The 14,432-nt window shown below is 36.9% G+C and overlaps 1 protein-coding gene and 1 gene segment (V, D, J or C); one reads left to right on the top strand and one right to left on the bottom strand.

Annotated features, from left to right (window-relative positions):
* LOC132023362 (probable non-functional immunoglobulin lambda variable 11-55) overlaps window positions 1-14,432 on the bottom strand; it is a 1,024,259-nt gene that overhangs the window by 829,805 nt on the left and 180,022 nt on the right.
* Window positions 1-14,432, top strand: part of ZNF280B (zinc finger protein 280B) — an 82,932-nt gene that overhangs the window by 17,003 nt on the left and 51,497 nt on the right. Inside the window, exon 5 of one of the 8 annotated variants that reach the window (XM_059408920.1) lies at window positions 8,707-13,601. The exons of the other annotated variants lie outside the window; for them this stretch is intronic. Within the exon in view, the coding sequence (XP_059264903.1) occupies window positions 8,780-10,453 (1,674 nt within the window). The 5' untranslated portion in view covers window positions 8,707-8,779 and the 3' untranslated portion in view covers window positions 10,454-13,601. Of the gene's footprint in view, window positions 1-8,706; window positions 13,602-14,432 lie in introns of those variants that run through there. 8 annotated transcript variants of the gene reach the window in all.

The raw sequence follows: 14,432 nt of genomic DNA, 5'->3' as shown, positions 1-14,432 counted from the left end.
TAATATATGACCTGTGGACCTATTTTTATTGATTTTGAGGGGGGTTCTCTGTGCCTGAACCCCTGAATTTTCATGCTCATTCCCTTTGTCATATTAGGGAAATTCTCTACTGTAATTCTATCCAGTATACCCCTCTCTGTTTCTCTTTTTCTGGAATCCCAATTATTCTAGTATTGTTTCCTCTTACGGTTTCACTTATCTCTCGAATTCTCCCCTTGTGGTCCAGCAGTTGTTTGTCTTTCTTTTGCTCAGCTTCTTTATTCTCTGTAATTTGGTGTTCTACACCACTAATTCTCTTCTGCTTCATTTTTCCTAGCAGTAAGAGCTTCTGTTTTTTATTGCACCTCATTAATAGCTTTTTTAAATTTCAATTTGGTTAGATTTTAGTTCTTTTATTTCTTTAGAAAGGGATTGTATTTCTCCAGAAAGGGTTTCTCTAATCTCTTCCCTGCCTTTTTCAAACCTAGCTAGCACCTTGAAAATTGTCATTCTGAACTCTAGTTCTGACATATTACCAGTGTCCTTATTGATTAGGTCCTTAGCCGTTGGTACTGCATCTTGTTCTTTTTTTTGTGGTGAGTTTCTCTGCCTTGTCATTTTGTCCAGATAAGAATATATGAACAAGAGAATCATACACTAAAAGGGTGGCAAAGACCCCCAGAAAAATGTATGCTAACAAAATCAGAAGAGACCCAAAACTGGGGGGGAGAAGAAAGGGGGAAAAAAGAAAAAAAATACATATACATATACATACATATATATACACACACACATATACATACATATATATGTGTGTGTATGTATGTGTATATATATGTATATATATGTGTATATATATGTGTATATATATATATATATATGTGTATATATATGTATATATATACACATACATACACACACATATACATACATATATATATGTGTGTGTGTATGTGTGTATGTATATATATATATATATATATATATATATATGATCTCAGACTGGTGAAAAGAACAGAGCCACCCAGTTAGGTCTGTGCTGGTCTCTTAAAGAAACTACCTTCCAAAATTTTAAAGAAAGAAAAACATATATATATACACAAAAATAATAGTAAACATGATGAAGGGATGGAATATTACTGTAAAGATGAAAATTTAAAAAAAAATATAAAAAAGGAATGTTAAGATAAGTTGGTTGGAAAAAGGAAAAAAAAAAGAAAAAAGAATGTGCTCAGGCTGGAGACTAGAAAAAGCCATGCGCTAGATTTAGAGTTTATTTTGATCTGTTGGAAGAAATTGTATCCCAAAATTTTAACAAAAATAAAAAAACCTATATGTATACAAAAAATAATTTTAAATACAATGAGGGGATAAAATAGGACTATAACAATAAAGGCTAAGTGGGGGTGGAGCCCTCGCAGGGACAGTGTGGTCTCAAGTATGTATAATTGACATAAACGTTAGTTTCAGGTATATAGTATGATTTGGTGTTTGAATTATGAAATGCCCACAATAAGTATAGTCAACATCTGTTACCATACATAATTTTTTTTTTGTCTTGAGATAAGAACTTTTAAGATCTACGTTCCTAGCAACTTTCAAATATACACTGCAGTATTATTAACAAGAGTCATCATTTTGTGCATTACGTCTCCATGACATTTTATTTTATAACTGGAAGTTTGTACCTTTTGATCCCCTTTATCCATTTTACCCTTCTATCTTGCCTCTGGCAATCACCAGTCTGTTCTCTTTATCTATGAGCTTATTGTTATTTATGATTCCACGTATCAGTGAGATCATATAATATTTGTTTTTCTGTGTTTGACCTATTTCACTTAACACAATGCTCTCAGGTCCATCATGTTGCAGATGGAATGATTTCATATTTTTTATGGCTGAATGACAGATATTCCATTATTTGTATATTCCAGATTTTCTTTATCCACCAATCAGTGGACACTTAGGTTATTTTGATATCTTGGCTACTGTAAATAATGCAGCAGTGAACAGTAAGGTGCCTTTATTCCCTTTATGGTTGAATAATATTCCACTGTTTGTATATACCACAGTTTGTATACTTAGCCATTGATGGACATTTGTATTATTTTTGCCATTAAGTTCTTGTGAATCATGTTACTCTAAACATGTATGTACATTACATGTAGTTGTTTGAGTACCTGTTTTTGATTCTATCGGGCAATACTTATAAGTGGACTCTTGGGTCATAATGATAATTCAGTGTTTAAGTTTTTGAGGAAATGCCATAGTGTTTTCCACAGAAATCCTCTGATTTTCCTCTGATTTTTAATCCTCTGATTAAGCCTTTGGTTAATTACTGGGATGAAAAAGCCCGATTTTGACTATTTCTGCTGTTGTTCTCTTTGCTTTTATGAAAGAGGGAATATTTGTAGTTTCTTATTTTACCATTCCCTATGACCTTACCTTGTTGGCTTTTAAAAAATTAACATTGTCCTTTTTTCCCTTTTTTTTTTTCAGTCATCTTTTTTGTGGTTCTCTGCAGCCCCTGTTTAAATCATTCACCATTCACCTGATATTTCCACCTTTCTAAATCCTCAGTATTAGAGAAAGAACTTGCTTCTGAACTAACAGGCCACTTTTAGGTTGAATTGCCATCCTGCTCATGATTCCACTTATCAGTGAGATCATATAATATTTGTCTTTCTGTGTTTGTCTTTCTACTTTGTGAATTCTTCTACGATCCTGCTCTTGGGAGCAAAGGACAAGAGAAAATGGTTGAAAGTGACGGACAATAGTCCTCCTGAGTCCTAGGATTATAGGGTTCTCATATTTGCTGTAATAGTACACTTTAGTGGCTCCCTGACTTAAAGAAAATTGTGTGTTCCTCAGGTTTGAACGTTTCTTGCTTCTTTCCTCAGCCCACTTTCCTCTGTTAAATTTATTTCTAACTCCTAGATAATGATTTTCCTTTCACAAATATTTAAGACTTGTGTGCCATGACTACTGTAGGAATTTGGGAGAAATCAACGAACAAAACAGACAAAAACAAACAAAACAAGCTAAAAAATGAAACAGAGCTTCTCCAGTGGAAAACTGACAGTCCAGTGGAGAAAGAAAGGTCTATAAACATTATATGTGTATACACACACACACACACATAATATATAATACATATATAATATAATTGTGTAATGATAATGTAAATATAATACATTTTTCGGTGATACAGAAGGTGATGTTATGAAATTAGGAAAAATCTAATAGAGCAGGATCATAGGATTGAATGTTGGGTGGGTGGGAATGTTGTAATTTTAGATTGGATGATCAGGGCAAGTCTTATGGTAAAGGTAAGTTCAGATATGGTGTTAAAGGAGATAGAAGTGTTAGCCATGGAGACATCTGGTAGAAAAGAATTTCATGCAGAGCCTAAAGGGAACAACAGGGAAGACACTGTGGCTGGATTGCAGGGAATGAGTGTTAGAATAATGAAAAAAGAAGTCAGAGAGGTAGAAAAAGTTAAAATGGTAATGAGGTTCTATAAATTGCTTTTCCTTAGTCCAGTCTACAGAAATAATCCTGTCTTTTGAAAGAACAACCTTGGTTTAATAGTTTTTCCCATTTCAGACTCCCAGGCTAGATTAGACCCCATTTTTATACTCCTCTACCATCTTGAGCTTATTTGTGAACAAATATTTATTAAAAAAAATTATGAAAACATTTTGTTTTTCTTAGTTGTCCTAAGGTGAATATAAATGTTTAATGTAGTTTTAAGGATCCTGTGAAGCTCTCATTTCGCCCAAGGATGTGTTTAATGGGCATTAAATCCTAAGGCAGCAAATGTGTGGGGTTAATGGAAGAGAAGGGAAGGAGAGTAGTGGGAATGAGACATGAGGTGCTATGGTTGGGGAAGGAGTGAAGGGATAGGGATAGGAATTTGCAGGAGTGGTATAGGGAGTGAAAAGAGTCAGAGGCAAGGGAAGATTGTGAGAATAGATATCAAAGGAGTCCGGTTAGCCTGCTTTCAGGAAGCCACTCAAGAAAGACTGATGCCTGATAGGAGAAGAATAAATGAAGCAAGATGGGATCGGTTGGGAGACAAACCATAAGTGATTCTTAATCTCACAAAACAAACTGAGGGTTGCTGGGGGGAGTTGGGTTGGGAGTGGGGTGGGGGGTGGAGTGGGGTGGGGGGGTGTTATGGACATTGGGGAGGGTATGTGCTATGGTGAGTGCTGTGAAGTGTGTAAACCTGGTGAGTCACAGACCTGTACCCCTGGGGTTAAAAATACATTATATGTTTATTATATGTACATTATATGTTTATTTAAAAAAAAAATCCCCATGAAGAAGGCTGTTGTTTAAATGCATAGGAATAACCTGGGAGATGAATTATCTTTCCCTGCCATCTTAGCTATCTTTGGCATGAAATCTCATTAACTCCTTCCACAGCCCTTGGCAGTTTCATTGATAGGGGATACAAGTGGTTTTGAGGATTAACTCCTTAGATCTACTAAGTCTTTGACATGTCCAACCTCATGACCCAAGGTATCTTAAGATTCTGGTAAATTATAGAAAATAAAGGTACCAGAAGAGAAGTGATAAGAAAATTCCCATGATCTGTGGCACCTGGGTGGCTCAGAGGGTTAAGCTTCTGCCTTTGGCTCAAGTCATGATCTCAGGGTCCTGGGATCCAGCCCCACATCGACCTAGTTAATCGGTATGGTCAACAGCTATAAAATCCTACTAAGGGGCTCCTGGGTGGCTTAGTTGGTTAATCAACTGCCTTCTGCTCAGGTTATGATCCCAGGGTTCTGGGATCCAGCCCCACATTGGCCTCCTTGCTCAGCAGCGAGTCTGCTTCTCCACTACCTGCCACTCCCCCAGCTTGTGCCTATTCAGTCTCTCTCTCTCAAATAAATAAGATCTTTAATAAAATAATTAAAAACAAAATAAAATCCTACCAAGATCAGCTGGGTAAAAAGTCCTACAATGTTCCTGGAACCCAGTTTATTTTTATTCTTTTTTAACAACAGAATTTGTTCTCATAGTTTTGGAGGCTGGAAAATTCAAGATCAAGGTGCTAGCTGATTTGCCTTGCTTCCTTCAGACCTGTAGACTGCCACATTCTCACTGTGTCTTCACATAGTAGGTGGGAGACAGAGAAGAAGCAAGCTCTTTGATATCTCTTCTTGGTACTAATCCCATCATGAGGGTTCCACTCTCATGAATTTATCTAAATCTACCTAGATGGGAACCCAAAGTTTCCCAAAGTTTCATCTCCAGATACTATCATACTGAGAGTTAAGGCTTCAGCAAACATATTTTGAAGGGACACAGTTTGGTCCATAGCATAACTTAAAATGTATTCTTTAAAATTGGGGGAGTCATTTAACATGTAGGAATAGCTGAATGATATAATTACAGAGGTATTTTAAGATTCATCTAGTAAAAAAAAAAAAGATTCATCTAGTGGTGGTATACAGTTGAGCCATCAGTATGCACTGAGCCATCCACGTGCCCCAGAATATTAATAATGTCAATTTAGAATTATTTCTTGAGAGGGGTATTAGAGCATCATGTAGAATTACCTAGAAGACAGTTACTAGAAATGCGGAAGTTGATACTCAGGAGATTAGATTAGGGTAGAAGTTCTCCCGTAGAACATTTTTTGATGGCACATGTAGGGAATTTCTACTAGCATCTCCTAAGCAGAGTCAGGGATACTGCTATAAATCCTAAATGCTCCCAGCACCACCCCCCTACAACAAAGAATTATCTGGTCCAGACATGTCTATGGTGCTTATGTTGGGAAACAATGGACTAGGTGGCATCATCCTGGAGTTAGATGATGAAGTTGTATATAGACAGACCAAACCAATTTCTGTGACTCTTAAAGAACAGTGTTTTCAGATGTGCCTTTTATGTTTTCTTGCATTACATATCTCCTAATTATATACTTGATCTTCATTTTAAGAAGGTTGTAAATCACTCTTTGTGGCATACTAGACTGTAAACTTCATGAATTCACCACTTTCTACTTAGTGCTTGGTAATATCATACCATTGTTGGCCAAGCAATTATAGTTGTGAGACAAATGATGAAAATAAGAAATAACTTTTCTTATTTATTTTTTTTTTTAAAGATTTTGTTTATTTGACAGAGAGAGATCACAAGCAGTCAGAGAGGCAAACAAAGAGAGAGGAAGGGAAGCAGGTTCCCTGCTGAGCAGAGAGTCTAATATGGGGATATGAGGCTGGATCTCAGGACTCTGAGATCATGACCTGAGCTGAAGGCAGAGGCTTTAACCCACTAAGCTACCCAGGGGCCCCAACTTTTCTTATTTTCAAAAATTTCTTTTTTGACTTACTTTGAAGTTGGTATACATCTCAGGATTAAATATCTATGTGTTCCCAAATTATATGCTGATATGCTAATTAAACTAATTTGCGGTACATGGCACATATTTGATGCCACTTTAATTTTTTTTTTCACTTTAATTTTTTTTTAATTCTTATTTTTTATAAACATATATTTTTATCCCCAGGGGTACAGGTCTGTGAATCGCCAGGTTTACACACTTCACAGCACTCACCATAGCACCTACCCTTCCCAATGTCTATAACCCCACCCCCCTGTCCCAACCCCCCTCCCCCCAGCAACCCTCAGTTTGTTTTGTGAGATTATGAGTCACTTATGGTTTGTCTACCTCCCAATCCCATCTTGTTTCATTTATTCTTCTTCTACCCCCTTAACCCCCCATGTTGCATCTCCACTTCCTCATATCAGGGAGATCCTATGATAGTTGTCTTTCTCCGATTGACTTATTTCACTAAGCATGATACCCTCTAGTTCCAGCCACGTCATCGCAAATGGCAAGATTTCATTTCTTTTGATGATGCCACTTTAATTTTTATAGATGGGGTTTGAAGGGTCTATATGGGATTACAATGAGATCTGATGTTAGGTTTTCAGAAACTGGTGAGTTATGATCCATAATTTAAAGTACCTACATCTTGCTAGCCTAAACCAAATGTTTTTCAAACCTTTAGTAGTGAGCCATCGATGAGTCATAATTGATTAGAATAAGTATCCATGTAGTGAAGCACTTGTTATTTATATGTTTATATTGTGAGATTCCATATTATATGTTGTTGTTGTTTTTACTATGGTTGTGATAAAAATGTTTTAAAAAGCTAGAAGCTTTCAGTCCTTCATAGGCCTACAGAATATCTGATACGGACAAGGTTCTAAGCAAATCATAGAAAATACAGAATTAAAGGAGTACAGTCTATTCTACAAATACATTTTCTTATTAATGAAAGTTACTGTTAATTCATACTATTAACAGATTCTTTATTTGTTGAGCTCCCATATTGTGCCAGGCACTCTTTGTGCTGGGGATACAGCAGTCAACAAAAGATAATCTCTGTCTTTTGAAGTTTACATTTTACTGGATAGACAGTAGACAATAATCAAGTAGATAAAATTTATAATGCGTTAGGTGGTGATAAGGACTTGAAGGTTGAGGGGAAGGGAAGAGATATTGGCAATGTGAATTAGCAGTTGTTTGGAGTATTTGAGAACCTCCTGGAGAAGAGTTGCAACAGAAGTCTGAAGATGGTGAGGATTCACCTCTGCAGGTATCTGGATGGTGAGCATTCATATTAGAAGAACAACAAATACAGGGCTCTAAGCAAGTAAAGTGATTAATATGTTCAAGGAGTTGCAAGACAGTTTGGTTAGAATGAAGTGGTTAGGGGGGAGGAGTAGGACATGCTGCAAGGCAGTATGTAGGCTTGGAAGCATGGTCTAATAGGCACTGAAGATGTTAGAAGCACTTGGCCTTTTACTGAGTGAATGAGAAAGCCATTGGAGGGTTTTGAGCTGAGCAGTGATATGTGATTTGATAGAATTACTTTGCCAGCCATGTGGAAATGAGATGGAGGTGGGCTGAGGGAGGCAGTTCTGTTGGATTTAAATGGGAAAGTCAGGATTAGAAGGAGAAATTTAGGAGACAGTGGACTATAATGAAGGCCTTGAGTTGGTGTGAGATTATCAAGAGAGTTTGTTCTCAATTTGCTAGGCATGTGCTAAGCACTTGACATTGAAGTATACTGTTTGTTGACAGTTGTTAGGTACTCTTATTCTGTTCTTTGAATTTGACTCTTCTTTTCTATATTAATATTTATGAAATTATGGATCAATTGAGGTCTGTACATTATTATAAAATTTTCTTTAATTCAGCTACAAAATAAAGTACCATTGAATTCTTGGTGGTTTTTGAAAAAGAGCTATTACCTTAAGTCTAAGAAGTAAGAGGTTTCATCTTTAAGATAAAACACATTTAGAACTTTTGAACTTGCCAAAGAAGATGCAGCTGGTTTGTGGCTGACTTAGAATTCCAGCTTAATCTTCTCTGACCCCAAAGCCCATGTTTCTAAACACTGAACAGTGGTGCCTTTGTAAAATAATATATCCTTTACATATGATTTCACCTAGTGATTAGTCAATAGTTTTTTCCTCTTTTTTTTTTAATAGAAGAAATAGTAATCAGCTTAAGGCAAAGGCATGATTCTAGAGTTGCACAGACTTATAATAGTAGGTTTTAAGCTGTCATTTATCCTCTGTGAATTCTAGTAGTCTTATAAAATAAGGGTGTTTATAACTACCATAGAGTTTTGGAGAGAATTAAATAAGATAATGCATTTTTCTGTACTTACTGATGTGTAGTGTGTTTGTACTTAGGTGGCAGTTTATATAAAGAAAGCACTGGGACTGTGGCCACACCTTCAAGAATAAAAAAAAAAAAAAATAGAAAATGGAACAGCCATGTATGTTATGTGAGGAAGAGCAAGAGCCAGACCCACAACAGAACACAGAAGAAACCAAAAAAGTAGATGATGAAGATGCTGAGCTCATCTTTGTTGGGGTGGAACATGTAAATGACGATGCTGAGCTTATCTTTGTCGGGGTGACTTCAAATTCAAAACCAGTTGTTTCAAATATTTTGAACAGAGTCACCCCAGGTTCATGTTCAAGAAGAAAAAAGTATGGTCACCTCAGAAAAGGTACTACTCACAAATTACCGCCTATAAGTCATGTGACCTCTGTATCAGAAGCAGTCACTGCCTTGCCAGTTTCTGAATCTGAATCAAGATCAACAGATAGTCCCATTATTATTGAGCCTTTGTCTAAACCTGATTTTAAAAGTAATTCACAAATTGTGCCTAATAGCTGTTCGGAGTTATGTTCTCCTTTGATTACATTCACAAATTCATTACAGCATCCAGTAGGAGAAGCACTTTCTGTAGGAGATATGAATAAAAGTCCTTGCATATCAAAGCAGCTTTCCACTGCTGAAGAAAATGATATAAATCCCAAAAGGCCTAAACTCAGCGACGGAATCATAGAGGGACATGCTTCAGCTTTGTCCCCTTCAGGTAACTTTCATACAATGACTTCACAGCAAAGCACAGACTCAAACAGTGTTCATACCTCATTAAACCATGTTCAGAATGGACATGACTTAGAACGGAGCCATGGAGCCATGGTTCAGAATGGAGCACCTTTTGCAACTCCTTTTCCAAAGCACAGTGTCCATTTTAAGCCTATAAATCCTGTAAAGGAAAATAGACCGGCAAAAACAGACTTTTTGAGTCTAGCAAGTGAAAACCAGGTTGTTGATCCCAAGAAAGGAAGTCTGGTCATATTACTTCGTGACTTTTATTATGGGCAACATAAAGGAGATGGTCAGCCAGAACAGAAGACTCACACAACCTTTAAATGCCTCAGCTGCTTGAAAATTCTAAAAAATGTCAAGTTTATGAATCACATGAAGCACCATCTGGAACTTGAGAAGCAGAGGGGTGACAGCTGGGAAAGCCATACCACCTGCCAGCACTGCCACCGACAGTTTCCCACTCCCTTTGAGCTGCAGTGTCACATTGAAAGTGTACACACTACCCAGGAGCCCTCTGCTGTCTGTAAAATTTGTGAATTGTCATTCAAAACAGATCAGGTTCTCTTACAGCACATGAAGGACAATCATAAGCCTGGCGAAATGCCCTATGTGTGCCAGGTTTGCAATTACAGATCATCAGCCTTTGCTGATGTGGAAACACATTTCAGAAAATGCCATGAAAACACTAAGAATTTGCTCTGCCCATTCTGTCTCAAAATTTTCAAAACTGCAACACCATACATGTGTCATTATAGGGGACACTGGGAAAAGAGTGTTCACCAGTGTTCCAAATGCCGGCTACAGTTTTTAACTTTCAAGGAGAAAATGGAGCATAAGACCCAGTGTCATCAAATGTTTAAAAAGCCTAAGCAACTAGAGGGATTGCCCCCTGAAACAAAGGTTGTTATTCAGGTGTCACTGGGATCTCTTCAACCAGGATCTGTGGAAGTAGCATCCGTTACTGTGAGCACATCTGATTCTGAACCATCAGCCCCCAAGTTTAAAAGTAGAATTTCAAAAAAACCTCGTTAATTCTAGTTTCAGTAAACCTAAAGCAGGTATTTCAAAGTAAAAAAAAAAAAACGCCATAAAATAAAAAAAAAAATACAAACCATACATTAGTTAGTAACATCAAAAATAGTGAAACCAATGAGTCATTGATGAGTTTCTTTTTAAATTCATGAAATACAGTATTGTCTGATCTGAATTTTGAGATGTTATTTAAAAATTTGTTACCTGGTTTTCATGTACTGTATCTGGCTTAACACATAGAAGATGTTTTGTGTATGTGTGTGTGAGAGAGAAGAAAGTGGATACCTATTTATTATTTTGATATTTCATGTTACTTGTAAGTTTGAAAGCTCTAATTTCTGTATATAGAACCTATAGAGTTTTTTCTTAAGTACTTAATTTTATCTTCAACTTTTTCCCTGCCTTGAAGATTTCAATATTAACTCTAGTCAGACTTGAATGACTTTGTTACATCGTGGTCCCATTTGCTGGTGAGCTCCCCAAAGTGTCTGTCTTGAGCTGATCTAAAGTAATCTGATTCTGAGACCCTGAGTGTGGAGAAGTTGAGGAACAAGGTGTGGCATGAATGGGAACCAGAAACTGAACTGAGAGGTTAATCACTGGAGAGCAGTGGCTTCCAGCGGCTTCTTATTCGAGTTGAGGGCATGTGCTCACACATACACACACACACACATTCACTCTAGTCTTGGAGCCAAGGCAGTAGGAACACTGTCTCAGAGTGTCTTTTTTTTTTTTTTTTTTACCACAAGAACATCCAAGGAAGCAAAACTATTAAAATGCTTTGCATTTTGGCAAGGAACTTGGCAAGAAACCTCTGCAGACATGAAACAATCACTGTATCAGCTGGCTTCAGATGGAAAAGCAGGGGTAATGAATAGAATGGGGTCTGGTGCCAGTGAACCTCCTGTTTAGTGATCCAAAAGGGAATTCAATTTGTTCCCTTCCCTCTCCCTTCTGGCTGGCTTTATACCTTTCAGTCAGAACAGTAAACCAAGTAGAATTTCTCAAGGGAAAGAATCCCTGACATCCATAGTTTGAACTGCACTGGACCCATAATTTGAACTGAAAAGAGCCAAACAAATGGTATTTATCTAGTTCAAGGACTAGGCTAAATTTAGTTTTCTTACTATTAAGCTGGAGTGGCGGTTGTCCAAGAATCGTAGGTACAGTGGGTAAAAGCAGCCCATGGTGACTGAGTAAAATTAAGCCCATTATAGGGCTTTTCCTTATATTTTTCCCATGTACACGTATCTTAGCCCAGTTGAACATGTGAAATCTGCAATTTTGTTTCTTGCCTTAGACATGAATGTATTACAGTTAACAGCTATTTTATGTTGTGTGTATAATTTTCCCTTATCAACCTAGTTGAATTTAAAGTCGTCCTTGACACAATCTGGTGTATAAGAAATGTCCAGTTATTTCATTAGGTATTAGATCTTGGAGTTATTGCTCTTCAACTAATCTATCCAGCTGTCTAATCCTTGACTATGCTGTGGGGGAGAACCTTTTCCCCTTGCTATTTCCAAGGACTTTCACATAACTAGAGTGCTCTCTGAGGATTGGTTCCTGAACATCAACCCTTGGCTTTCTGTGGGTTCCCAGGACTGAATCTCCCGGGTAGCTAGTGCCATCCTTTCTTTCACCACCTGGACTCATGTACTGAGAAGCATCTGTACATGACTTAAGGAATCCAAGATGTTGTCCATATACCTGAGCAAGGAGAAATTCCATTATTTTCCCCTTGCTTTCTCCTCTTTTTTAATGGTACATTGTCTCTCCCCATTTCTTTCTTCCTTCTCAATCTTGTTAAATTACCTAAGCTTTCTTTCACAGAAAGCTGGGAAGTGATAGTCGTCAGAAGCTTAGATCCCTTCTAGAATTGGGAAGGAGGACATAACAAACAAGTAGTTGTGAGTTTATTATCTATGTTTTAAAGTATTTCCCAAGTGTAGATTCTCTTGTATTTATTTGCTCAATGCTTGATTGATTGGTTTGCACCTTGAACATTTTACTAGGCCTTTTTATTAGTTTGCTTGGGCCAAGGCACTTTGTTAATATTTTAGCCTGAACCTATTTCTTTAGGTGGACAGAGAGAGTGTGTATGTGTGAGTGAATGAGTGTGTGTGTGTGTGTGTGTGTGTGTGTGTGTGTATGTATATGTATGCTTGCTCATCGTTTTAGTCTCAGGTGGAAACTTGTGTATAAATAGATATGCAGACTTTTGCATACTTATCTCCCTATTCTGTTCCTATAACAGAAATTCTGTCTTACAAACAGTGAAAATATGAAATATCTTAGTTCTGTCTTTTTGTGGTTGCTTGGTATTATCAACACTGTTAACTCTTGTTTGCTGTTTACCTAAAGTATGGCCCTAAGGAGTACAAATTGTTATTTATTGCCAACTACAGGTTTGGTGTTATGGCCCCTGTCTACCTCCTCTTGCTTTTCCATTCTCTGCCATGCTACTCAACCATTTTTCCCACTGGTGCACTATTTTTGACACACTGGCCTTGCTTTTCTTTAAGCAAATCACATTTTTTTCCTGTTCCAAAGACTTTGTGACTGCTCTTCTCTTAGAATGCTTTTCTCCTAGGCCTGCATGGCTTGCTACCTCGCTTAATTGTTTGGTACTTCCTTTGGTTTATTGAACTTCACCAGTGTTCTTAAAAGATACTGACAATGAAATCTCCCTCCACCTTCTTACTCCTTCTCCTTTTAAAGGCACTTTAAGCCTCCCCACTCCCTTTTCCCTCTCCAATCTGGTTAAATTTCCTAGGTTTTCACAAAAAGCTAGGAAGAGATAATCACCCAAAGCTTTGCTTCTCTTAGAATTGAGCTAGCTTGAGTCAATTTTCTGTGCCTGTAATCAAAAGAAACTGAATATAGTGAGTTCAGTTCTTTCAGGAGCTTTCTCTGTTTTTCTATTGATACCTCTCTATTTTTTTAAGGCGATGTCACTTTGTTCTGTTTACAAATATATTCAGTATCTGTCAAGATTACTATTTTGTTATTACCCTTTGTGAATTTCCATGTCTATTTTGCTTGCTTGTTCTTTCAGATGAAATTTATTATTTTGTTAATGTTGCCAAAAATTGTAAGTAAAATAGCAATTGTAGTAATAAAATTTTTTTGAAAAAAAAAAGTTTCATTTTATTATCTTTTCACCAGTAAAGTTTAAGTTAATTTTTTATTTGGTACCATTATGCAGACTCTTTGCCTTCTTGCCAATTGTATTTATTTTTAATCATATTGCATTGGCCAGAACTTCAAAACAGTGAGATGTAAATGAAGTTTTCTGTTCTTGGTTTTAGTGAGAAATGCTTTACCATTAAAGGTAATGCTCATATTGCTTAATGAATTTCTGCCTTTATAATTTTTAAAGAAAATTGCTTAGTTTTATTGGATAATTTATAACGTCTATTGAGACAGTCATTTACATTTTCTTTACTATCCTAAAGTTATGCTAAGCCTGATTCACAACCTTTCTTTTAGAAACCTGTGTGTGTGTGTGTGTGTGTGTGTGTGTCTCTCTCTCTTAAACATTTTATTTATTTGAGAGAGTGAGCAAGGGAGAGAACCCAAGTGTTGAGTGGGGAGAGACAGAGGGACCAGCAGATTTACCACTGAGCAGGGAGCGAGGCACAGGGCTTGATTCCAGGACCCTGAGATCATGGCCTGACCCAAAGGTATATGCTTAACCAACTGAGCCATCCAGGTGTCCTGAAACCTTCCTCTCCTGAAGAAGTATTTCCACTTGTGGTTGAATATTATCTTCTCAGAATCTCATTCCTTTTCGCATTTCTAATTTTTAAATGTATTTACTTTTCCCTTCATTAAATTTGCCACAGTTTTATCAGTGTTTCTCATTTCCTTTTTCTAAGGAGTAACTCTTGATGTATTATCCCAACTAATTTTGTTTTCTCTATTTTTGTCTTGATTCATTATACACCTCTACTTTCTTTAGCATTGTTTTTTTTTT

This window comes from Mustela nigripes, chromosome 8 (genome assembly GCF_022355385.1).
Source record: "Mustela nigripes isolate SB6536 chromosome 8, MUSNIG.SB6536, whole genome shotgun sequence".
Classification (NCBI taxonomy): domain Eukaryota; kingdom Metazoa; phylum Chordata; class Mammalia; order Carnivora; family Mustelidae; genus Mustela; species Mustela nigripes.
Note: the sequence above shows the minus strand (reverse complement) of the source record. Positions and strands in the feature narration are given on the sequence as shown.